The sequence below is a fragment of the Anser anser genome, assembly GCF_964211835.1.
Source record: "Anser anser genome assembly, chromosome: 3".
In the NCBI taxonomy this organism is placed as follows: Eukaryota; Metazoa; Chordata; class Aves; order Anseriformes; family Anatidae; genus Anser; species Anser anser.
The window spans coordinates 79,234,808-79,262,397 of NC_139722.1; the positions used below are offsets into that span (position 1 = coordinate 79,234,808).

Here is a 27,590-nt window from a genome sequence, read left to right on the forward strand (position 1 = left end):
GCTGGGCAGAGCTGCTGTTCTCCATACACTCTTGCCCAAGGATGCTGGAACAAACTTTCAAGCTTCCTATTAGCACTGGAGGTGCCTCCTCTGCTCCCAGCTCCTTCATTCCCAGCCCCAGTGGATGTAAGGTTGCAGGTGACATCAAGGTGAAGCAGCCTCACAAGGACCTAAAGAAGAGTTTGCATCGACAAAAGCCTCCCAGCCCAAATGCCCCCCCTGTGGCTGCTGCAAGCTAAAGCAGCTCGGGCCCCCTCTTGCCGGTGGCAGCACTAGGGGGACCCAGCTGCTCGCTGTTGCTTCGCTCTGGCTCGCTCCGCTGTTCCCGACGTGTTTCTGCATTCCTGCTACGTGCCCTACAGATAACAGCTAATGCGGGCAGGTTTGCTGAGTCATAAGTGAAAATGATCACGAAAAAAAAAAAAAAAAAAGCAGAAAAAAAATGAACTCTATGTGCTCTCCTGGTTCTGTAGAAGCCTAATTTTTACTGTAAATATGTTCCCTTACAGATTATTTCATACAAAATTGTGGCTCTAGCTATGTAAAGTTGCTTTCTACTTGTGCTATTTTAAATTAAGCTTTAAAAAGAAAAAAATATATATTCTCATAGTGCACATGAGGAAAAAAAGCTAACCTAAGAAGTTTAGAAGTGTTACCTACTTCCCTTTAGAGTTCTACATAGAACAAAACTTTAGGTCCAAAGAGAGTTAAGCTACTACTACAGTTCTTTCTTGTTCTTTAAAATATGACTGTGCAGAACATGCACCCATTATTAGGTTGCGGCTGGGGAAGGGGAAGTGAAGGGAAAATAAATATGCCCACTCCAGCAGCTGGAACTTTTTGCGTTTTTCTGTTGGCACACCATCTTTGCTGAAAGGAGCAGTGTCAGCTGGGTTCTCATCTCAGAAAACAAATCCAGTTATTACACGTGGCCTTGCGTCCCTTTACCAAATGTTAGTGGTTTCCAGAACCACATTTTCCTTGGAGAAATGGTTACTCCTTGATGTCCAAAGATGCTGCCAAGTGCTCAAATAAAAACAGTTCTGAAATATCTTTCAGCTCCAGGAACTCAAGGTACTGCAGGCACCAACAGTTGAGATCGTATTTGTCAGGTTTGGGGCTGGTCATGTTTAGTTTGTTCTAAAACTAGGTGGGTTTTTTTGCCCTTTTTTTTTTTTTTTTAATGCATTCATTCCCTTTCTCACTGTATGAAAAACCTTCTCTGGATTGCAACAGCAATTAAGCAAAACCCCAAATTCTAGTTTTCTTACATTTTTAGCCTTATGTTTCAACATGTCATCTACTACAATGTAATCCTTATTACTTTTAAAACTTTATTATTTTTAAAGCTTGCTTACATGTACTAATGCAAGCAAGATATATTTATAACACACGATTTATGCTAGTTCTGATTTTTTTTCTCTCTTTTTTTTTTTTCCTCCTTGGACCTTTGTTTGACCCTTGCTTTCTTTAGGCAGTGAAATACCAACTCACAACCCAATTCAATATGCAGGTATTAGGCTTTCCATTTGTGAGTAAGAATCAAATTTCTGCATTTCAGTTAATGCTAAGTTTCTTTTTAAAAGCAAAAAGAAAGCTGAACCACGTCATCTCTTGAAAAGAGCATAGGCAAGGAAGTGGTTCCATCCTAACAAACCACCCCAACACCCAGACAGCCCCCCAGTTCACACGGAATATTCTGAGATGAAATTTTGTTTCCCATGTCCAACCAAATTTGAAGACAAAAATGGGGTTCCAGTTTGGGCACTGCCCCAGAGAAGCCCACCTGTGTATTTTACAACCCTCAGCTCCCAGGTGTGAGCCGTGCCCTGCAAACCTTCAGCCACATGAAGATGCTGGTATTGGGGCTTATAAGCTAAACTACCTGGTCACTTTTTCCAGCATTTATTGCCATGTTGTACACAAGATAGTTATAATAATCTTTCCCAAAGAATGCATGAACTATAACCAGTACAAATATAACATTTGTGCTTGGTTATATTCCATATTCCTCTCACCCACTCCACGTGCCTTTTATTTTGGGCTCAGGCATCATTCTCTTCCTGTCCTACTTTACTATTTCTATTAAACTCTTCCTTCCTCCCTGTCATGCTAAGGACTTCAGTTTATCCCCAGTGGGTTGGTGATTTACATCTCATGTGCTCCTTCCACTTTTTTACTTCCACTTCTATGCGGGGGAGGAGCTATGGGCTTTTTTTTTTCTTTCTTGTCTTCTTTTAGGAAATGGATAAATGTGCTTACACTCAGTCATCTTCAAAGCTATGGGGAAAAGCTCAATGGAACGGAGTAAGTGGTTGCAAAAGTCAACAGAGCAAGTTCTCTGGAACTCGTTTTGTCTGGTAGGGCAGAGGACCTCGAACCCACTTCTCTCAGCTGCTGTCCGCTCCCACCTGGCAGGGTCAGGCAACTCTGATGCAGCAGGCACCTCGCAGAGCTCCTTCAGCAGTGTAATAGCTCAAACAAGCTTCAGTGCATTTGCAGCAATCGTTCACATTTACTTCACATTCCCCCAAAAAAGGCTAAATTGTTATTTTATATGAAAGCCGATTGTCAGAGCCCCAAGGTTTCTGCAGATCCATACCCACCTCCCAAAAATGCAGATGAGATCCAAATCCAAGCAAGTCCCATGAATGTCTTCAAAGTCTTTGCTGCTGAGTACTCATAAATTCCCACTACGCATTTGCAAGTCCATGCAGCTATCTGCAAGCCTACAGGCAAAGTACATGCGCTAGACTTCCGGATTTTTCAGATTGAGTTTGCTTTTGTCATTTAGCAATCTCCCCTCTTCTTCAAAGGATTCAGCAGGCACAAAAGCGGTACTTTCCAGGCTGATTATACTTATCAGCATGACTTAGAGATGTGGTCTTTCCACTCCTGACCTTAGAGTGGCCAGCACAGCCAGATGTTTTACATAAGATACTTGCCTCCCGTGCTCGGGCTGTCAGCTAGCTTCCTGTCAGATTTGCAAGTGGTTTTCTTTAGAGCAACAGCCAAAAGACTTACTTCATCGTTCCCTGGTGCGGCGTTCGACTTTGCAATGCAAACTGATCCCCCTGCATACTGTGCGCAACGATGTGATAATTAAAAATCGCGTCTGCACAAGATGGTTGTGAGTGCTATTAGACTTGTAACTTGTTCAACAGAAAAGAAAGACGGGGAAGAGAGTATTTCAAGAGATGTCACTGAAGCATGGAAAAGCCTCAATCCACACTGGACCAGCTGAGTGCTGCTGCACTTAGGTGTGAGCCTAGCACGCTGACAAAAGCCACCACCTTAGAGCAGAGCTGAGCCCAGCAGGTATCGATAGGTGTGCCAGAAGGTGCACTACGGCTGGCAGACTCAGCCAGAGATCCAGGCAACTCTTCCTGGGCCCGCAAGGACAAACAAGGGCACGTAGGAGTGCTTCACAGGAGCTGGAGCAACGGCTCCACTCAGATGCTTCCTTGATTACTGGATAGCCCTTTAAGACTCAATTGAAAACTGTAGGAAAATGGTGTGGCATCTTGTATAGGCTGCCTTCTGTCGACCCTACTGCTCTCCGGCCATCTTCAGAGGGCTCACTATTCCCTAGGAGCCACGTAAAACTGAAGAGCTCCCATTAAACCTTACTAAAGCCTATCTGAAGGGGGCTTTCATTTCCTACCTCTTGCACATATCAGAAAGTGGTGAAAACCAAGAGCTGTCTCTGTGTAGGTCATTACTCCAACCGGTCAAAACCTGATGCTGTTTTTGATGGAGAAAGTCCATCACATGAAAACTGATCACCACACCCACGTAATTAGGACAGTTCAAAAAGAAACAGACCCTCCTCTAGATTAAAACCAGCTCTGATTTAAAGCACAAAAATCCATATGCCCCTTTACCAGGGGCATTTATAAATTAGTTACTATGGAGTAGTTTTTAAAAGTCACATAGATCACAAATAACCACATTGTTTTCAAGAACCTTTATACATCATCTTTTTTTAATTAGATTAGCTTTACAAGCAACTTGAGAGCTCTTTCATAATGAACACTGCTTTTCAAATTACACAACTTTATAGGCAACCTGTAAATGAATCCTGAATTTCTTTGCCTGCTATAGATAAAGGTCTCATATTTTACAGCTGGCTAACATCATGAATAAAAATAGCATTATGAAGCTTTATCTTTAACCAGGACTAGACACATACAGATCATAAGACAGTTTAAAAAATATTTTTAAAACAAGGACCTGCTTGGTGATGCTCAAGACTGAATATTCAACCGACATGAAATGAACAGTTTCTAAAGGACATTGAAGAAATGGCTGACCTGATTTGTTGACCCTATTGCAATGACTTACATGGAGTGAAAAGTTAAGCACTTTTTAAACCTGTCTGGCAAGCACAAACCTACAGTGTGATTAGAATTTGATACGTTGTGTAACTGCAAAAGTTTGAATTACAGAGGGACTGAAAAGAGTTTAAAGGCTTATGCTGTACATTTCTAAATCAAAACCAACCAAACCTCCATTAAAGTAGTATTAAAGAAGATGAAGTAGAAGAGGTGGCTTTTTTGCTTGTCTCATTGATAGCCTAAATGCACGGCAGACAAGACAGTAATGAAGATTTGCACTCCTTGGCCAGGTTGGCAGAGGCACTTACAGTAAAGGAATCCTGTCTTTTTTTTTTTTCCTTTTTTCTTTTTTTTTTCTCTCTCTGGGAAGAAATGAGGAAAGAGGAAGAGTACTGTAAAGGGCAAGAACTTATTAAAGAAAAGGAAAAGCAAAATCAAAACAAAACTGGGATTTCTGTTGGTTCTCCTAAATGATATACCAATACTGAATTTTTCCCCTTTCTGTCAGTTTGTTATTAAACAATTAGCTTTTTCATGTTTTACATGAACAATAGTAATCTTTTTAATAAAAAATTACTGAGCTTTCCATAGAAAAGGTCTCTAATTGAATACAAACTATACAGATGCTAAAATTGTCACAAGTTGTAATATATACAGAAATATTTCTGTACACTCACATTGTTTTGGCTAAGTAAGGAAATAAGGGACAGATAGAAAACTGCAGTGGGTAAGTTGATGAACCCCCAAACTCCTGTAAATATGAATGCTGTCTTTTATAGGTTTGCTTTTGTTTTCTGAAGCTTTTAAAGCTCAGGAAAAAGAAGAAAAAAACAGTGTCCAAAACATCTATTTCTTAAAATTAAGAGTATCAAAGTTTCTCACGTCATTTTTATTCTGTGATGTCCCCTTCTCCTTCAAAAAAATGAAAACAATGTAAAAGAAAGTAAAGGTTTTCTTACTAAATATATATCTCAGTATTGATCAAAGGCCAGCGCCTTTTTGGGGAAATCCTTCAGCACAGTGAAAATCTAAAGGTGTATTGCACAAGGAGCCTACAGTGATGCACTTCAGCTTCAGTGTGCCGACCATTTCCTTGATACTATATAATAGATCAAGGTGTCAACTTAAAGACTGCATGGGACACCAACATTTGGAAAGGAAATTTTGTAAAAAGTGAATTTTAGATATTCTATTAACTTATATACAAAGGAAAAGGGGATGGCAAGTATTCTTTAGAAAAGGGAGAAAGCTCAAAGTTTTCTGTCAAGTACATAAGGAGGTTCTGGGTACCTCTGATAGCCTAGGAAAGCCCTTGTATGTTCTTGTAACTTGATGGTATTTACCAGGTCCCCAAAGCCAATGACAGCAACCGATAGTGTCAAGTTCACTTAGTGCCAGTCACTTAAAAACAAAACAAAACCAAAAAACCCCAACCCAACAACAACAAAACAAAACCAAAAAAACAGAGACTGAAACTTCCCCTCCGTGGATTCAACATACAAAACCACAAACTGAATGTTACTAATAGCAAGATACTGATTTGCTTCTGTTAATAAGGTTCAAGAGAACATAGTCAAAAAACAATACAGCAGCAATTTTTAAAAGTTAAGATTAGTGTGAGATATGATATAAAACAATCAGGTTTTTAGCTGGTAATTAAAGTGCTCCTTTTCTGACTTAAGCTGTAAAGAAAATTAAAGTGATTATCAGTTACTGGCAACCCTTATATTAAATTAGGTCTTTCATGGCAGAGGAGAACAGTATGAACAGTTTTACAAAAATAGATTCATGTTATTTTGGAGAATACTGTAATTTTTTTTCCCCCATTTTTCTTTTTTTTCTTTTTTTTTTTTTTTTTTTAAGACTCAATTTTGATAAACTGTACCTGGTCATACAAAAATTACCCAAAATTCAAACTTTTACCATATAAAAAAAGGGAGAGATGAATTGGATTCAGCTGGATGACAGGTCTGGCAAAATATAAGGATGAACAAATTCTATGTAGGGCACTTGTTTATGTCCAGATGCATATGCTGTTTCATACTGATTGCTTATCTTCTTCACATAAGCAGTCACAGGCCTGGAGTCACAATCACATAGTACAATGCTTCAGCAGTCAAAAAATCTTCTATTTGATGCAACATTGAAACACTGTTTGCTTCTTTATTAAAATGTTGGTTTGTTGTTGATTTTCCTTTATCTTGTTATTCACATTCAAAAGTTAATAGATAGCATCAAGATTTATCAGGGAAAATAGCAAGGGGAGTTGCTAAATCATAGGCTTATAAAACGTCTTTCCCAACCGAGTCAGAAGGTTTATTAAGTTCAACCCTCACACCTTTTTCACCTGCAGAAACATGAAAAGGAAATCAGTATTACTTTTCAGCATTTATCAAAGTATAGTTTACAGAATTGCTACACCACTTTCCAGATTAGTTCTACAAAATTATCTTCCAGGATTATCTAGCACACATGATCTATCATTTTTGCACATATGCTCTGTATGCTCAATGAGCTGTGGTTATTCATCACCTCTGAAAATAGGCAATTATTTGGCTGCCCAAATAGAAAATGGAATACTTCACATCATATGTGCAGTTTGAAATTCACCATCTCAACGAAGGTGAACTTTAAGAACAGCTGTGTGAGAATCTGAGGATTTGGTCTATTGTTCTTGATCACCATATCCATAGTTTCTGGGTATTTATCCTTTTAAAGAAACTCTGAGGGATTTTTAAATCGCAATGTTGCATTTGACTTGCTCCTAAAGAAAAAATACACCTCTTCTGTCCATTTTTTCCTAACAATTAACCTTAATAACTTCAGGTACATACAAAAAAGTTCAGCTATCAAAACATTAACAGACAATATTCCATATCCACGAAAATTCACATGTATTATGCATGGCTTTGGTAAGACTGACACTAAGCCAAAAAATTAATAGCTTTCAATTTTTTATTTTATAACTTTATACTTTCCTATCAGTACAAAATAAAAAGATTCTTGTACAATTCTTGCTATGGACACAGAATAAAGAATGCAATTTTAATTGCCAATGAAACCAAAATCACAACAATGTGATTAACAGGAATAAGTTATAGAGCAAACCAGTACCAAAACTTAAATTTCTTCCTTCCTTCCTGAAGTGCCTGCAGTGCAGGGGGACACTGGAGAGGGAGGGCAGCAGCAGATACAAGCTCACCTGAGCCATTTCTGTGCATTTCTCCAACAGTAGCAGCTGAAGCTACGTGGAGATGACCAAAACGGCTCCGGCTGTGCTCCAGCTGGCTCAGAAAGCTGCAGGGTCACACGCGGGTGACACGAAGCCTGACTTACAAACGCCAACACACTTCCCGCGGGGCCAGGCAGGCGTCACCTGGCATTCTCGATGGCCTGCAAAGTGCCACTGCCACCCCAAACGCACGCAGGCCTCGGGGCCAGAGACTCGCTAACAAAGCGCTTCAGGCACCAAAAAGACACGAACAGGAATCTGATTTGGAAGCGACTGGCCTAACGTGTTCAAAATCATCATTTTCAGAACATCTGATGAAACCGTCGAGAAACTGGCCGTGTGTGTATGTGCACCTGCAGTTCACCTGATTGTGGTTTATTTTTAAACTATCGCAGCAAATGCAAAATCATGATGCATTTACAAGTATGACAGAAGTCCGAGACCATTTCTACTTATAATGCTAATTTGAACAGGAAAATTAGATCAACTTCCTCTTGAGGGAGAAGCCAGAAAAGGAAAACAGATGCTAGATATGTGGAATTGGAAATAGAGGAAGTCACTCCATTCTTTGATTCCAGACTTTAATTTTAGGCTTTTGTTTTTCCAGTACAGAAATTCTAGTCAAGTTAAGTTGCATTCACCTGTCAGATCACTGTATCCTACCAAAAGTATTTACACGGCTCTCAGTTCTGCAGTGCCTCACAAACTCTGGTGTATTTGTTGTGTTCCACACCTACTAGAGAGACACGAGTAAGGAGAAGCTGTATCCCCCATATGAAAAGCCTGACCGGCCTCAGGTCCCACAGGAAGTGTGTGCAGAACAAGCGGTTGACCTGGATTTCCCAAGTCACAGGCTAGCAGCTTAACCACTGGATCACCTTCCCTGTAAAGCCTATATGAGTTAAGTCTTGCTTTTTCCTCCTGCTTTTTTTGCATAAGGGAGATGAGGTTGGAGTGTTATTATTCCAGGGGAAAAAAAAAGAAAAAAAAAAGAAAAAAAAAGAAGAGGAGATATTAATGAGAGATTACCTGTTAGATATTTTACTTTAGCTCGTGCTCTTTCATCTGCATCAAAATACCACACTGTTATTGCGTACCTAGGGAGAGGGATGAAAAAAGAACTCCTGAACTATGAAGGAAAACAGACATACTACAGTGAAGCACTTGACATACAATTCAGACTAAATGAGACAATTCTGCAGTTCAACAGATACAACAGATGAAAGCTTTCATAAAGCAAGCAATTTTTAATTTTTTTCCTGCTAGTAGGCATTGTCTGACCAGTCATTGAAAGGGTGACACTGATGCTTTAAGTGTACACCTTTTTTTTTTCCCCCAAGTGAGCTGTTATTATGGTTCTTGCCCAGGAACTGTAATACAGTCTCTGCCTTGTGACCTCATCTTTGACTTTACGCAACTATTGCTTTACCTCAGCTTTTATTTTACTTTGTCAAGTCCATCTCTGAGTCACACAAATCTTTTTTGGACGTTTGCCATAAGGGAAAGTTAACTACCCCCTTCTTACACAGTTCCTTTGGTTTTCCACGGCCCACAGAGGATTTAAATATGAAATGCCAGCTATTGAGAAAAGACTTTAAGGAGCTTTAGTAAATGGCATTTCACCCTCTGCCTCTGCCCAGAGCGTGGAAGGGGGAAGGGAGAGTGGGGCAGCCTTGGGAAAGGCTCTAAGTGCTGACTGCAGTTTCAAATTACTTCTTGCAAAGGTACTTGTGTTATCTCACAGCCCCAGTTAATGTTCAGTGCTCTGACCATCAAAACGTGTTGCAACATGTGCGACAGGAAGTTTGGATTAACGACTCCAATGATTTACCTATTAACACTATCTGGTAGCATTACTTAAAATGTCAGGCAGTGAATGCATTCACATTTAGCATCATCCTCTCCCCAAAACAGGGACAAAAGAGGTTTCAAGTTCCATCCGTGACTCAGACTGGAACGAACTCTTGCAATACTCCAAAGAAAAAGAAGAGTTTTGTGTATCAATGGTTATTACCGCCCCACAGCCCTCTCCCAGTTCCCAAACTAAGTCACCTGTCGAGTAAAGAAAAGGGAGAGTGAACGTACCTATTTGCTAACAACTACCTCCTTCCCAATGAAAGCAAGCATAAAACTGAAGCTCCTGGTCAATCTTTAAAAAACACAGAACTGTGCTAATGACAGTGGGAAGGGACCACAGTATAAAGCCATTACACAGAAACAATGCAGACGATCAATACCTCTTGGCTGTGCACGGTGTCATCCAGCTCTGTGAATTACACGCTCAGAAATTTCTGAGGATTCAAGTACCTCCCCCTATCCACCTTGGCTAAGAGAATGTTCTCTCCAAAATGAGAGATCAGACATCGGTACCAACTCAGCAGCACAGCAGAAGTCTATCCAACCATTAGGAAAACAAAACCAAACCAAACCCTTTGCCATAGCGTAACTGGAATTTGGGATGGAAAAAACTAGGATCGGGTTCATAATTCACAGTTTAATACATTTCTTGTTAGGAATCCCTCACCTTTTGATAAAAGAAGCATCGTGCAATGTATCTGAGTCCATGAGCCCTACCTTGTAGCAAATGCTGGCTGTACTTCATGAGGGTTGCGGCGATCAGACCAGAAGAATAGCAGTCTATCAAATTTGGGTTCAATATCTGCGAATTGGGCTTTACCTTCTGGAAATATCCGGAGGATGCCTCCACTTACCTACAAATTAAGTATTTAAAAGCAGTGCATTAAATATAATGAAATATTATTTTCAAAGTACTGAGTATCATATTTAAAAATATTTCAGATGTATTGAGCTGAAATAAAAGCCTTTATCTTTATACATGCTACAGAAATAATGATCCTATGGCTTTCCTGTAAATGCACTTCATGTAGCAAGTTTTACATATTTTTCACCAAGTAATTCCAAAATACTTGCAAATATTAAACCTCCATTCATGTTTAAATAAAAGGCATGGTTTTAGATTGGTTGGATTTTAGTTGTATCACCTACTTGCAAAAAATAAATGAACAAAACTGAATGATATGATGCACGTGGCTAAAAATATGCCCATACAGTACAGAAACATTGTATTTCACATCTGAGTATCACCCCTTCCCATTAACGGGATCAATTCATTTAACAGCAGCAGAAGCAATAGTTTGATGTCGTATTTCTATAATTAAGATGAGGAAAGACTAGGGAACTACAATTTAAAGCTAAAACCTGTATTACTCCAATTTAGATCCCTTACAGGCTTTGAAAAACAGTTGGAGCTACCTATACACACCTACAAAGTATCACGAGATCAGACTTTTTAAGTCACGTTAACTTCTTCCTACTGACAGTATTGATGTTGTTAAATGCAAAAGAGGTTTTGCAGGAAATCACATACCTTTGTTCATAAATTAAATAACCAGCTAGTAAATTTTTAAAGTTATTGGGAAAATGCAATCTGTTTTAATTCTAGAGTTTGAAATGCATCCAATTGTTCCAGGAGAGAAACTGTAATCCATGCACGTTAAGATGTTCTGTCCAGCCAGTACACTTGTGAAGTGTACAGGGGAAGTACACGTCAAGATGCTGTCATAGCAAAGAAGGTTAACAATTTATTTCCTAATTGAAGGATGAAATTTGACATTTCCAAGAGCAGTCAAAAAGATTCAAGTGCACCCATTTCTCACTCAGCTTTCTGATCTGCAAGTTTTATGTGAGCATGTTCTTGGTCTCACTTTCTCATCCAGCTCTTGTAAGAAATGGATTGCACCCATAAGGAAAAAAAGAAAACCTTCTAGCTGCAACTTGTTATCTATATTTGGTGCCCCCGATTCACACAGAAACTGAATGCTCAAGTACTCTTCCACTTTTTATTTCCTAGGTATTATGACAGAAATATCACTTGTTTTATTTTTTTTCCCCATATACAATGAGAATGAACTTCTGTACAGCTGACTGCACAGCAGTCACAGAACAAACAAAGCTATCTTTGCATTACTCTCTCATGCTATCAACACACACAGTTAATTATATCCTTTCTCCAAACCTACCTAAACCACTGGATTGCAAGGATAATCCTTATTAAAAAGTTAGTCATCACATCTATGGAGAGTTTTAAACCGATGGCAGTAAATTCTTAGACCACTCTAACTGTTATAAATGCTCATCTATTCTACACCTTGCACCCACAGTAACATTAAGACTTAGGCTGATTTGAATTATACTGATACCTTGAAAATAAATGCCTCATCTATAAAGCACCTCACTAACTGCTCGATCAACAAGGCAAAGGACATCCACAAATAACAAAATGTAAGAACAGTACTAAGCACAGACGTTAGAAAGGACACGAACAAAAACCTACAGCAAAGATGCATTAGCAAGTACATGTAAAAAATTATAGAAAGAAGTTGCATACCTTGGCATCCCAGTCTTTATTAAGATAATATATACATGTAACACATCTTCCATCTCCGTTTGGGTTGTCAACATGGCGCACATATCCTGTTCCATTGCCTGGATAACAAGCCACCATAGCCTAGAGTCAAGGAAGCAGAAGTGATAATTACTTTTTCTGTGTTGGGGGAAAAGTCTGTATTTTATCTGTATTGGCTCCTACATAATCCATACAAAAGCAACACAAAATTTAGATAAAAATTCTTTTACCGCTATTTCTAATGAAGTTTTCTTTGTAGTTAAGAATAGCTTTTGAACACGAGCAGATGTCTACAACAAAGGCGTGAAACACATTGCGAGGAACACTGTTAAGGTATTGGAGGTGAGGTTGCTCCCATGTTGCTCAGACTTCCCTCCCTTGACTGAGATATAGGAGAGGAAAAACATCTTGTTTATAATTTAGTAGCACACGCTTCTTCTTGTGATAGAGGTACTAGTTCTCCAGACTCAAGTTCACAGCTATCCTTTTCACGTTTTTTTCTTTTTCTTCTGTTTCCAATGTAAAGAGTTCCTCCCCAAAAAGTAGTGCCAAACTTTATCGTAGGAGACTTGTTAGACAACACAATTAGCCCATCTTAATCACTCCAAGTGCATTCTTTGGCTTGTCTTTTGTCCTGTACATAGGAGGTCTTTGAACCTTTGTTGGAACAAGTCTACATGTACAACAAAAACATATTTTTCAGTCAAGTGAGAAATTGAAAATAGACACTGAACAGTAATATCCAATAACCTTAGAACATCAAACTATTTTCAGTACAGTAGTATATATAACTTCCTATGCCGCACTTATCCAAGGCGACTGAAAGACCCCTGGAAGGTGGTTTAGCTCGTTAGGACTTGGATGTGCATGTGCAACAAACTGGCCGTCTTGCTCACTCACGGTCTGATTAGCTTGATTAGCTGCCACTTCATGAGCATGGCCCGTTGTGACCAGCACATCTGCACATCTTTATAAATTTCCTGGAAAAAGTAATCATTTCAGGCTTTTGTAGGAGATCAGAACAAAGTTTTCCAAGCCAAGTTATTTCATGTATTATTATTCATGTTATTTCACTGCCACAATACCCAAATGTCTACAGAGACAATGCAACTTCTGCAAAAAGTCATAACATGAATTTCAGAGAAACGCAAAAAAAAAGTGGCTTTCTACCAACAATCCAGTATATTACGAACCTCAATGAAGGTCTGCTGCCAAAAAAAAAAAGTTTTAGCACAATCATTACAGTACAAATTTAGCCTGGTTTCCTTAGAATTTGAAGTCAGACCCCCAGATGTTCAAAATTCAGCCACACTACTCTTATGTAAAATATCAAAAATAATTTTCCCATTAGAATGTTAACTGTGAAAATGTAACACACCAGATTAAAATAATTTTAAATAAACTGTTTCAGTGCATTTTTTGCTTCTTTATACTGATTTACTTTTTTTCCCTTTTTAAAAAATTGTAATAAAGTGAAGCTTTCCACAGTTTCCAATACTTGCAAGAAAATTCTTTGAGCAGGCTGAGAAATAAAGTACTTGTGTTTCAATCAGGAAAATATCTGTATATGATATGCAAGTAGAATGTATTTTACTATAGCAGTAAACTTTTATAAACTTTATTTCCAGATACACTCTAGTAAGGGAAGAAACAATTTTTTACTAAATCTTTGTAGGATCTATGAGAACATGTTTTTTCTAAAGAACAGCGTAGTGGTTATAAATAACAGTTAAAAAAAAATAGGCCAAACTATTCACATGAAATGGAACTAACTACCCTGATTGGGCCTTGCACAAAAATTACTCAAAAGTATAAAATTGAAATGTACTTGTAATTTTGAGATTAGGCATTTCAGCTTCCAAGTCCCTTTACTGTAATCATAGCACAGTCATCATTACAGGTCTCCCATTATGTAAACATATTACATATATCAAATAATGTGACCTAATATTTGGCAAAGCTATTACTTATCAGTTTTGCAGGAAGATAAACCCACAAAAATCAAAACACTGAGTTAAAGATACCAAATAATGTAATAAGCGTTCTGTAATTTCCTTTCTTAGGGAGAAAAAGGGAAGAAAACAAAAGCGAAGCTGGCCTGGAAGAGGAAGATATTTGGTTTCCACTGTAAGCCAAACCTCTTGAAGAAAGGCCTATGTACCACAGAGCCCGTGCCGGGCTCCCATGGCACGTATGCAGTGCTGAACACAGATCCTGAGTTTTCCTGGATCCAAGCCTGTACCAGCATTCCTAATAACGTGAAAACTTAAATTTAAAAGTTCTGCTGTGAAGTATCATGAAAGTTAAACACTGTCATTCACTGCTCCTCAGCACCCATGTGAAACAGCTGCTAAATCTCCTTCAGAACGAGGAAAAGATTGAGGCCAAGCAGCCACAGCAACTTCAGCTTTCACTGAAATCACGAGTTGGACTCAGATATGAAAACGTCTCCAGGCATGTAAGCGACCTCAATATCTGTCCGCGCGTTAAAAGACCCTACAGTTACAAGGTTAGGAAGCACTGTTCCCAGCTCACCCTACTCGACACCATATTTTTTCCAAAGGGCACGATTGCCTGCCTTCTGTTTCTCAATAAAGTTAATTTTGCAGCTAGTTGAGCATAAATTTGTATCCTGTTTTTCTCATCTCCTTCCAAGGAAGGCACTGTTTTCTTCACTTAAGGGAAGTCCCCACCTGCATCCCCCAAAGCTGAGCTCTGCCCAGGAAAGCAAAAGAGGATCTTTTAACCTCAAACCTGCTGAAGGCAGAGGACTAGCAGCTCTTGTCAGAAAGTCTGGGGCAACATCAGCTGCTGCTATCAGCTTAACATCAAGATCAGCCACAGAGATCGGTGTTAGAAACCTTTCGTACCATTTGAGTCTAAAATACAGTCACTGGAAGGAAAAAAAAAAAAAGCACTTGTTTTTGACTTTGGAGCCTGAAACTTCTGCTATCGTTAACTGCAAGAGAGGAGAAGCAGTGTTGCAGCGATAAGTTAACTATATGTGTTTGTTATAACAGTAACAATGACTCAGCCTTTAGCCAGAAATTGGAAAGCAAACAAATTTGCACATCAGCCAGCGCAGCACAATATACATGGCGTTGTTCTCCAGCTAGTGCGGCAACTGCCTTTCCCCAGCTGAACTGTGATAAGAGAAGCTACAAACTTAACAATTTGCAGGACGTGAGAAACACATTGCTTTGTGAAACAATGCAAACTGAGCTCGTGTCAAACTGTCATGGACTGCAAGATTAGTCACGTTTCTGTTCTGTGGGAAAGGACAGAAAAGTTACCCATGTAAATAATGATATATTTTTTAAACCATTTTACAATACACATAAGCGTGCAAATATGTATGTCAGGCAGGGAGAAAATTTTGGTTTTGTGGCTTTTTTTTTTTAAACATTGTTAATGGCAGCCAAAAGAAACAGGCATCTGAGACCAGAATGTCCAAAATTCCTTAACATTTTAGACTATGAACAATACGGCTGTTAGCTCTTCGAAACAAAGCTACCTGTCTCATTCGTTCTCCCATAAAAATAATTAGCAAATTTAACTTAAGACATTACTTCCATTTTTATAATTGACAAGGTCTCCCCTTTTGTGCTTCTCAGGCATTACAGCTTTTAATCGTTCAGCAACCTTAACTTCTGCACAGAGTGTATTTAAGTCACACACAGGATTTGTCCACCCTCTGCAAAACACTTCCAGTGTTAACCTTCTTTAATCCAGCAGCAGCATTCCCTCTGCCCGAGCACTCATGCCTAGCACATGAGCGCTGTCCTAAGATACCCTCTGGAATTCATGAGTAATTGAAAAAGTATGAAAGCGCCCTAGCAGCTCTGCGATCAGCACAACTTGGGTCTGTCAAACGAAATTAATCACACACTTAAGCAGCTGCTGATCGCTCATTCACACACGTTCTGCTTCCAACTGTTCAGCTCTGGAAAATTAACTTTAGGCTTTTACCCCAAACAAGCAACACTAAGTTGTTACCAGAAGAATTAATTGAAACCACATTTTTTTTTTTTTTGCAAAGCATCTTCATCCTTAGTGTGTCAACCCCTACTGTAATTAGGGATTAAATGAAGGTAACAGAGGGAATAACCCATAGTCCACACAGTTTTTGTTCACTACATAAAGAGGCATCAGCTAAGACACCCAACCCTGGCAGGCACAGCACATCAATTCAGCAGAGTTGTGATGAAAAAAATGAAAGAAATGTGAAGTTGAGTTCAAGGGGAAGCAGTCTCAACCACCTTCACAGAGAAGAATGAGAGCCTAACCCATATATAAAGAAGGAAGAGTTGCAGGTAAACAGACTGAAGCTTTTTCTCTCTCCTCTCCCATTCCTCTCACAGCTGGATACTGACACGTTTAGATACTTGCTATTCCTTCCTTCTTTTAAGGAACAATATCAAATTCTTAGGAAAGGGAGGAAAATACCAGTTACATGACAACATTAAATTCTTCCAGGAAAACAAACAAACAACAACAACAAAATAACCCACAATAAAATGGAGAGAGGATGTGTGTTATGTCACATTAATTTATTAATATAAAATAACTTTATTGTTTAGCTCAGATTAAAGAAAGCTGCATCAGTCAAGGAGATGTCACTTTTGCTGTTTGCTGGAGGAACTGCAAATCCCAGTGAGCAAAACAAGATGTCTAAATGGAAGACCGATGACTTCCTAGCAAAATTTATCAGACACTCTCACAAAGACTTCACTGGAAATCCTTGGCGTGGGTAATTTGACAGATTATTCGAAGAAAAAAAAATACACCACAGGAATGAAGAACCAAAGTAAAGAATAAAACATCTGACTTGTCTCTTTGTGGTCGATCTAATGCATCTCTAGTTCAAGCATTTATTTGTTCATCCTGGACAAACAGCAGTCCCAAAGAAAGACATTTCAGTTTGAGCACTCGTCAGTCTGAGATTTTTCACAAGGTGTACAAAATAACAACTGATTGAAAGAAAAAAGACTGCATTGGTACCACCTGGTGTGAGCACAGTCAAGATTACTGTTTCAGCATGCTAACGTGGTACAAACTGGCTTGAATTCATAGCTCTTCTACTGCAGGTTCTTCAGAACCTGAGACGGAAGCTTTCAACAAAGACAATATCAACTGGAGAGAAACTCCTACCAGTTCTACCCAAAACAGAGGAAGTTGAAAGTGGCAAAATAAACTCTTTGGGTCAAAGCTAATCCAAGTATTTCAATACTGACTTTCATCCGAGTAAGACTTTATGCTGATATACTCCATGTATTGCAAGTACTCCTGGCAAGTAAGGCCAGGGCACCAGGTGTTTACAGAAGTCAGAACTGTGAAACCAGAAAAGCCGGAGAGAAATATCAACTTTGGCAAAGATTCCCTCAGTAAAGATCTACACCTTTTAATCACTGTCAACCGAAGAACCTAAAAGAAGGCGGCAATCGTACTTGTTACGGGCTTAAAAATTAAATAATGGTGGTTCACATATCCACAAGTGAGAATAGGAATCTCTATATTTGAGTTAGAAACTAAGAAAAACACGAGATTCACCCACTGCAGCAGCTTTGAAGCCCTCACTGCCTAAACCACCAGCTATCTGGATCCTATTCTGGCAAGCGCAGAGCAAGCTGCTCTTCTAGGAAAAACCAACTGAGGGTAAGGATGAGAAGCAGGGGTCACCCCAGGCCACAGGGACAGCTCTCGGGTGGCCGCAGAAGGTGGCGGCAGCAGCAGTTTTATCAGGAAAGCAGGCTTGGCAAAGCTGCCAGCCCTTCAGCTGGCACACTGTAGGCAAACCGAACGGAGAACAAAGTTGAAAAACAAACTCAGATAGGTGGGGAGAGAAGGAAAACAAGAGCTGAAATAGCTTCTTGCTCTATAAATAGAGTCAAGCACACAGCTATGTGGGAGGTTTATATTTTCCGTGAACTTCCAGGCAGTCCAGAAAGTAATGGCAAGCTGACCTGTCTCACCCTTCCCCAGGCCTCTTTCGGTGCAACGCCCATTGCAAGCTTTCTAGCTGCTCTGACAGAAGCATACTTGTAAGTAACTTTGGCACAACAGCTAAATGATTTTACCACTTCACTTATTTCTCGCTTTCTAGTCATATTACAAAGACACATGAGGAATCATATGATTTCTCAGCTCAGAGAAAGCTTTGCCCAGTTAGCAGTATGTCTCTTTAGCAGCAGACTCCTCAGTTTCTCCTCAAGTTAACTCATTGCTTTACTCATTAAAATTGCCATCAGTTTTAAGTGACAATTATGGACTTAAAACATCCACTTCACCCATCCTAATAAACTGACACAAATCAGCAAGTAGAAATGTTCATGCTGCTTAACTGGCCATGTTCAACTCCCCCACACCTACTCTGAATTTACACCAAATGCCTTCAATGTAAGCAAGATGCTGCTTAGCAAATGAGCTCAGGCATCTTTTGGGGTACTTTCATGAAGGTCAGTGGTACCCCCTCTTCACCGTTCAATTCAAATCACATAAAGCTGATTTCCAAATATCATCCCTTTCATTCATGCATGTATATAGGCTCTAAGAAACTTTCATAGGCTCTTAAATTGATGAATAAATTTCCATATAAATTTGTATAGCTCAGCATTTTTTCCAAACGGCACTGGAAGAACTGACGTTGCTCAAGTCTGATATTCAGGAGTCGACTGTGAACACAGGATGAGCTCACACTTTAACGAATAAATCTAAAATAAATTTTTAAAAAAGCATACCTAGGAAAGAGAAGCTCCCTTAAAACAATCAAACAGGAGCCATTAACCTTGGGGAGATCTTGAAGGTTCTTGGAAGCTTTGACAGAGAGCACTTGGACGGAGCCCTGAGGAAACCAGGGCAATCAGAGAAACATATCTCCAAAGGCGAACCGATAAGCAACTGAAACCCACATTATAGACAGAAATAACAGGAAGACCTAAAATACGCTTCCTACCTCCCAGACAAGAATTGTAATGTTTTACAGCCGCCAACTAGTCTACTACTTAACTGAGATAACAGCACTGAAACATTAACAAGGTTCTCTCTGCCCTCGCACACCTGAGCTTGTAAAGTTACTAGTCTCAGATCTCCAAATGCAAAGAGAAGAGATCGCCAAGCCAGCTTACAAGCTTCAGGGGAAAAAATACAGATGGTATCTTCCTTAATAGTTAACGCACTGGCATTTTCCAGGCTGCTAGCCAAGTTAGGTAAGTCTTGCCTTTTCTCAAAATTATGCCAGTTTAACCAAAAGACATTGCTTTAAAACCAAGTCAGTGAAATGAGTGCAAATACCCTTGCAGTCCTTCAATCTGATTAAGATCTGGCTTCCATCAGCTTAATCTAACTCCGTATTAGAAAAATAAAACTGGTTTCAAATCTAATTAAGAAAGTCTACAAATAATTGTGCATTGACTTAAACAGGATTTAAAAAAAATAAAATAAAAATGTTTATCTAATGCAACTCTGAACATAGACAATGTCTTCAAGCTTAAAATGCCCGTGTCCCCTTAAAAAAAATTACATCTGAGTTGTTATTTACTGATGTGCTTCAAAACACTAGTAGTTTCCTTGATGTTCAACATACACATTCTGAGTTTTAATACTGGCCTACTACAAACTTAAAATTCAACAATCAACAGACACAGAAAAACTAATTGAAGCTTCCCAAAGAAGGTAGACGAAAATTGCTGTCACCAAGGGCAGAATGTTCTCTTTAAAATCCTAGGCTCAAACACAAAATTCTACTTTGCAGCTGAGAAAGGTGTTTAAAGCATACTCTGAATGGTAGTAGCCTAAATCTCTCTACAATATGGTTAAATAAATTGACCAACAGACTTCAGATTCAAACAGCTGGTGAAAAATGTAAAATGTGTTTCTTCAATTGGCTGGCCTCCATGGATAACTCCCCATTCACTCCAAGAGAAGCAGACTAGTGAGTCAGTGTTTTGGCGCTATGTAAAAATTTGACAGAGAAGTAAGTCAATCAACACAAATGTTAAGAGTCTGCTTTTAATTTAACATCATAATTGCTTTGAAAAGAATAATACCATCCAAAAAAAAAAAAAGAAGAAACTTTTGAAACCACTTTTTTCCAAGAAGAGGCAGAGCGTTCTGCTCTTGCATGACTCCAGTCAACTTAATTCATCACTAACCATACAGAAGAAGTGCAAGAAAGCAGCATCTTTATGAACTAAAAATAATACAACACTAAAACCAATTATGATAGTGCACTAAAATAGTAAGAGGTTGTCTCATTCAACTACATCACTTAAAATGTATTCTTGCAGTGTTTTGTGCAGACCAGATTTTCAGATCTAACCACATGACACCAGCAGACACACTGATGACTTCATGTCTTACTTGAAACTATCAATTTGTTTCCACTTTAAGGAGCAAAATAACCATGAAACAGAAACTCAGCTTGTATGAAAGATTTATTTATATATGTAGATGAATAATGATTTAAAAAATCTTTTTCAGCGACACTTGCAAGGGGCCATACGGTATTCAGCAACACCCACAGTATCCCAACTTGACAAAGTACACTAAAGCATTCACTTCTACGTTTAAGAGTTCAGACTTATAAACTATTTATTAAAAACAAACAAACAAAATAGCTATGCAGTGAAATGCTAATAGACAAAGTGCTGCTTTAATTCGTATTAACCTTCAGTAGAAGCCTTACTGAGGTTTACAGCCAAATAACAACAAACAGCCCGTAACATGCTCTCAAACCACCTACAACTGAAACCCAAGAAATGCTGACTCTGTCCATACTGGTTTTTATGGGCTTTCACACACAAACTGTCTTTACCCAAGCTCTTCTTTACAGTCCCAGCATCACAGCGTAACAGGGCCTCTCTCACAACTGGTATAAACGATACTTAGGGTTTTTTTGGTTTTAACCAGATGACCCAGTGTATGCAGCTCAAACATAGGCAGGCATCATACAGATCCATCTGTGCTCAACTCCCACTAGTGCCGGTGGAGAGTCTTGAGAAATAGCTATGGCCACACAGAATTAAAGGCTGATCACAAATGCCACGAGCAGGACTTCTGATGTTAACACACAAGTCATTATTTTAGCTTCAAGAAGCGCTCTGCGGTAGTAAATCCAGCCCTGACTACCTGAGAGATGATTTCCACATGAGAAATCAAAACAAAAGGTAGAAACACACCGGCCACAGACACCAAGACACGCAACTTGTTTTTCATTACCAGTTACAGACATGGAGCCAAATGCCACAAGCCACACCTGAGCACGCAGCGCTAGGCCCACCAGGCCTCATATTCATTCACGGCGTTTGCTTGCTGCCCTACCACCAAGCCCACACAAGCGTGTGTTGTGACGGGAAAGTTAGGCAGGCACAATGCAACTCCCGGACAAGACTGTCTCAGGAATGTGATTTATTTGCTTTACGAGTACATGTCCGTGTGCACATGAGAAAGATCTGAATGTACCAAGCACTGACTCCAGGCAGCCAGAAAAACTTGAGAGAATTGCCTGCCCTGGCCTGGTTGATACAAAAGCCCCACCATTTCCTTACACTCCAATTCAGCTGACTCTACAGTAAATTTAAGTTCACAGCAACAATAACATCTCTACTTTAGGAACTGGTGCTGCTCGAACAGGATTTCCCAGTCCTCCTGAAAGTCACCTCCCCAGCCGCGGCAACCACTTCTGCCCCAAGAGAGCAAACAAGCAGCGCGGTGGAAAAACACATCACCCTCGTGCCTTGGGAGAAACAAAATGTGTTGTATTGCCCACTATCCGTTGATTAAATGGAACCCATCTGGCTTGTTCTTTGTCCATTTATAGATAGCATTATGAAACTGCTAGAAAAAAAAAACAATCCATGAAAAAAAAAAGACGACTTTCCTCCTTCCCACTATAATGATAATGAAAATAATATTTTATATCATTATCAAATTGAAGTATTTGCCCTTCCTAAAAGGCAAGCAGACTCCTCCACAGATCTGTCTTTCTCTGTAAACAACAACTAAAAAAACCCCTGCTGATTCTGTCAAGATTCCCATCAAGCACCATTGCTCTGACTGGATCTCCACAAGCACCGTGGGCAGAAGCAGGGTGCTATAACCTCAAACTCAAACTGCATTTTCCACTCTAATACTCAGAAGGTAGCCGAACTGAAACTCTGCATGAATGACAACGTAATAAGTAAAGCTATGGTGTACAAAACACAAACCCAAAACAAAAAACCTCCCTAAAACAAGTTATCACTGAGGTTTTTTCCCCTTTCTCAAGGCATTCAGAAGAACCCAGAACCAGAACCCCTCTCCCTTTCTGCCCCGTATTACCATAGAAAAGCTAACACCTGGCTGAGTTAGCAAGTAGCCACTGCTTACTTTACACTTCTTAAAAGCACTGCATTTACTAAAAAAAGGGAAATACATTGTTCCAGGTTGCACCCAGAAACGATGGATTTCAAGACAGAACACACACCTCTATCCTTTCAAAATGTGTGCTTCTGCAGAAAGGTTTTTGTGTGTGTCCCAGAAATCCAACGAGTAATATCTTTTTTGGTAAACCAAGTGACAGTTACTGTTTTACAATATCCTGCACTTGCTGGGGAAAGATTGCAGGAACTAGCAGTAACAGCCAGAGGTATCACGTCAGCCCACCAGAACTGATCTGTACGATGTATTTATGCAACCTACATGCAAGATCTGCAAAGCACAAGGTTTATTTTTCAAAGCCTGTTCCCAGCTTTAAGCTGTAACTAAGAAAAGAAATCAAAACTGTATTTAAGAATATAAATCTGGAAACATCCTGAAATAACTCACAAACTCCCCATCATCTTAAGAAACAGCAGTGGAAATTAGTGCTGTAAAGATGTACAGTGAAGCAAAAAGAGCTACCAGAAGTAACAGCAGCACTGCCACAAGCAGTTACCAGAAGGGTGAAAATAATGCTGAGCACCACAAGAGCCAAGGAACAAGTGAAACAACGACCAGTTCTTTAGAATGCTAGATTCCAGATTTCTATACAAGAAACAAATTTCCTGTCCAAGTCAGCAGGCAACCAACACAGAATTCAGGGTTGGCAGAAGTGAACCTTTCAGCCACAGACCATATTTTACAAGGAAATTTCTCCATCATTGCTGAAAACGAGCAACAGCTCTTTTAAAACGTGCACCTATTATTTTACACCACTGGTGATCAATAGTTTCTGAGTAGGAGAAAACATTTCAGGAAATTTCCTGCTGACAGCCAGGTGATTTACTAACTTTGGTAACATGTAGTGATGGACACATATTTTCATAACAATGGTAATACAGCTCCCAAAACTTTGCATCCTCTCCAGGTCTTCCTTTGATCCAGGGTACACAACCAAAGAAGAGCAAAAGCAATTTCAAAACTAGAGCATGACTGAAGGGAAAGACAGGGAGAAGGAGGAGCGGGGCAAGAACTCGTGGAACGCGGTGGCGCTTGCCAAACATGCGCTGCGATAACGAAGGGGAGCAACTTCCAAAGCACGGGGTGTAATTGTCACTGCCCTGTTACTAACCCCATGAAATCGAGTCGCAAGCACTAACAACTGAGATACCCCAGAAAGCCTCAGCTGTAATTGCTTCTCTGCGTCCTCCAGCCCCTTAATCAACTGCACTACAACGCATCTTGGATATTGGAGGTTACTATTAGCACACAGAAATGCGATTGAAAAAAAGAAAAAAAAAAGCCACCACACGCCTAGCACACTACTGTCATGCTCATACCCACCCACTGTATGCAGAAGGCCGTCCACGTAATCTGTCTCCCAGATAAAATGTTCTGGCCTTGCAGAAAGCTAACTAGAAACAAAAAAAAATCAATTCAAGTGGCAGGTGCTGTAACAGCAGATAAATGCAGTGTTCCTAACAAAACTCTTCCATTAGTTTTAGCTGAAGCTGACTTACTTAGTGTTCTAAATAATTAATTAACTTTTGCTGGAGGATGGGTAATCACAGAACTGCTGTATGTAAAGACTGAACTAACACTGAATTACAAATTCTCCAGGGAAGCTGTTGCTTTTGTATGGCAAAATAAGCAAAATGGGATTCAGGCCTATGGGCAGTAACACATAGCAATGCTAACTAGTTACTAAAAAACATTTTAAAACTAAATTCTCCAATAGGAAAACAGAGCTCAGGATGCCGTGTGAAAATGACACAGCCCAGGATGCTGACCAGGAGCCAACAGCAGCCATGGCAGCGGGGAAGGACAGCATTGTATTTCGTTCCCAGAATCAGCGAGCAATGCTATGCAGTTACCAGAAAGACTGCTAAAAGTTGCTCCAGAAAACAAGAATTTTCGTCCTCTGTAAAGACAACCTCAATTTAGGGTTCCAAAGCCAAGATAACCCTTTCCTGGAAATCAAGGAGACTAGAGGGTGGGGAAGGAAGTATAAGATTTTTTCAAGGGGGAAAATCTCACAGGGACTGCATCTTCCTATCACCGGCCAATTCTGTTCCCCGCCGAGTCCCTGAAGAATTCCATCACTTCCTCTGGAAAGCTGTCCCCAAACGGAGAAAAAATGTGCTTCGGATTTTTCACTCCCTCAAAGGCTATTTTTTCTCTGGCGTTTCTACCATGCAGCTATTACTAACTGAGCTGTAGGAGCTGAAGCCTTAATGCTGAGGAAGGGCTATGTGTTACTAGCATTGTCTTTCCATGGGTGTATCTTCAAAGTAGCAGGATGTGTGTTTACAAAAAGATGCAGTAAAAAGTAAAACTGAGAAACAGCACATCTGCAACATTTCTCTTGAGATGGGATAAGATTAAACTGAAAATAAAGCTAGTAGATAGTATCTTCATCTACACTTGACCTGCAGAAGTGTATTTATTTCCCAGGTTTGCAAGGCTCCTTATAAAATTAAGGGTCTAGATGGGTAAAAAACCAAAACCATCTTAACTCATTAATACAAACATAACTTACAATACAATTTTGGCCTAGCCTTTGGCTCATGAGAAATTACCACTCCTGTTTTCTATTTTCTCTGAGGAAAATGACAAAGTCAGGACTCCAGTCTAGGAACTCCTGTGTTGTTCTTGAGTCTGTGCCAAGTGTTAGGAGGCCTCAGGGAGTCACTACTTGTCATTTTCTCCAAGCTATAATGGAGATTTACTCAAGGCATTAGCTTTAATGCAAGAATTAGAAAATTTTAGGTATAAAGCACTTTAAATACGGCCCTTATTCCCAAGGCGTTCCAAAATACTGGAACAGGTAAACGCAAATAGCAATAAAACAGTAAATTGCAGTAGCAATTTCATCAGAGCAAACTAACCTCTGCTCAGTGAAAAAATGACAGCTGCCATCAGGATCCCTAAGGGGTCTGTACTTTTTGCATGACCTGGGAAGAGGGGGGCGAGTGGTGGGCTGACAGTGTTCACATGCAATACAGAAATACATTGCAGAATACTTTCTAACACCAACTGCAGAAAGGTGCACAGAATAGAATGATACCAAGCACCAGGACGACAAAATGGCAGGTAAAATTCAGTAAAGAGTTAAGTGCAAAGGAATGCCCCCAGGAAGGAAAAAAAAAAAAAAAGGCCTTATACACAGTGCTATCTCGTAAGCTGGATAGCATCACTTTAGAAAAAACTGTAGTAAATACAGGCAGAATATAACCTCAGCACAGCGGCAGAGGCAACTAGTGTCACAAAACAGAATACAACATTATGCCACTATGCAAATTCATGATTTATTTGTACATAAACAATGCAATCCTGGTTGCCTTACCTTAAAGAGGGGTTAGCAGAACCAGAAGAGCTGCATAAAAGGGCAATAGGAACATTCAGACTGCACGAAGCAGTACCCAACTGAAACAATACTAAAAAGACTATGATTCTTCAGTTTAGGAGGGAAAAAGTGTCAGCTGAAAAATGTATGAAAGCAAGTGTCAGACTTCTTAAAACCGTGAAAGATAAAACTACTGGGAAATGAGTTCTCACAATAAAGAATCTCTAGGACATTGAAATCATCAGGCTGTAGGCTTTAAACAAAAGGAAGTTCCTTCCCCATCTAATCAAACGGTGGGACTCATTGTTACAGGATGTCGCAGAGGCCAAAAGTACAAATGGCTCTTACAACAAGATTACATAAATTTAGAGCAAGTATGTCCATCCATCTGTGGGCACTGAGAGCAGTGGTTCAGATGCAACCTCTGGCTCAGAAAGTTCCTGAATTGCTGGAAACTGGACATATATAGTAGCATCGTTTTGTCAGTATTTTGAAGCTTTATCTACACGCTGATTATTGATTAGTTACAACAAATGCATAATGGCACAACGAGTTCACATACTTATGTGAAAAGGAGACATCTGATAAGGAAGAACACGAGAAGTTAAGACACTAGAACTTGAAACGAGATCACTCAGCCCGCGAGATGGGGTAAGATCTGAGCAGAAGGGATTGCCAGCATTTGAACACTAACAACGGCTGTTTTTAACCTCTTCACAGGAAATTTTGTAGCTTCAGCCTACAGCTCAGGGATGGTCTAGCATCGACTGTATATAAACAGTTCCTTCAGATGAGCACGACTCCATCTGGCTTCAATTTACGGATAGAGATAGGACACGGATGGTCAAGTGGCACCTCACGAGAGGCACGCAGCTCTTATCTTCCCAACGCAGTCCTTGCGGAGGACAGCTGGCAGGGTGTCTGCAACTGCTGAACACCCAGCAGAGCCCAGGAACTGAGCACAGCCTCGTCCTCTGCACCCGGGCCGGGCAGCCCTGCTTGCGGCGCCTGCTCCTTCTCCACCCATTCACCAGGCAGGGGCTCCATCCTGGCTGCCCTGGGCCTCGAGGGGATCACGGGCAGCAGCAGCATGTGTGGGGAATATAGGAGGACAAAAAAATGGCTAGAAATTACAAGGGGGAAGGGTGGAGGACCGCAGCTTACAGCAGCATGGCAAAACACATGAGCCTGACTCCTGTCAGTGCAGGGGCTCCCTACGCACGCTTCTGCAAAACTGCTTTTTATGTGAAGTGGGTGCCATTTTTCTTAGGATAACTAAAACAGACTGAAAAAAACCTTTGTCTAGATGTTTGTTACAAGTTTACCGCACAAAATAAAGGTAAGTAAAAATATGGGAAATAGAGTTAGTAGAGTAGAGTTGATAGTGGCCATGAAGCAGTGTTAACACAGAAAATCACGAAGAAGCAGCAGTAGAGACTACAGCACAAGTGACCACCTCCATAACTAAAAGGATCCAAGTCAGGAACATTTCAGACTGTTACATTACTTAGACATCCAACAACATTTCTTTAAGAAGCAAATGACAGCAGGAAGACAGACTTGTGGACACTTCACTCCAGCAGAGATGCAGTAGGCAGGACTTCCAACTGGCTGTATCTTGCTGGAAGAAAACTACCCTGACAGACTAAAAATTGGCTTGCTGAGGCCGGCAGGCACCTCCGGAGATGTCCTGGTTCAGCCCCTGCTCGGAGCAGGGTCACTGGGGCCGGTCGTCCTGGGTTTTGAAGACCTCCAAGGAGGGAGACTCCTAAACCTCTCTGGCAGCCCATCTCTCCGTTGCATCACCCTTCCATCGAATAAGTTTCTTATACATAACTTTAATTTCTTGCATGC

The 27,590-nt window shown here is 40.1% G+C and overlaps 1 protein-coding gene across 1 annotated transcript in view; it reads right to left on the minus strand.

Annotated features, from left to right (window-relative positions):
* Nucleotides 1–3,967: 3,967 nt before the first annotated feature.
* EGLN1 (egl-9 family hypoxia inducible factor 1) overlaps nt 3,968–27,590 on the minus strand; it is a 34,068-nt gene continuing 10,445 nt past the window's right edge. The window contains exons 2-5 of the mRNA XM_083831090.1: nt 11,978–12,097; nt 10,144–10,280; nt 8,599–8,666; nt 3,968–6,684 (exon numbers count right to left, since the gene is read on the minus strand). Coding sequence (XP_083687216.1) covers nt 6,620–6,684; nt 8,599–8,666; nt 10,144–10,280; nt 11,978–12,097 — 390 coding nt within the window. The 3' untranslated portion in view covers nt 3,968–6,619. The remainder of the gene's footprint in view (nt 6,685–8,598; nt 8,667–10,143; nt 10,281–11,977; nt 12,098–27,590) is intronic.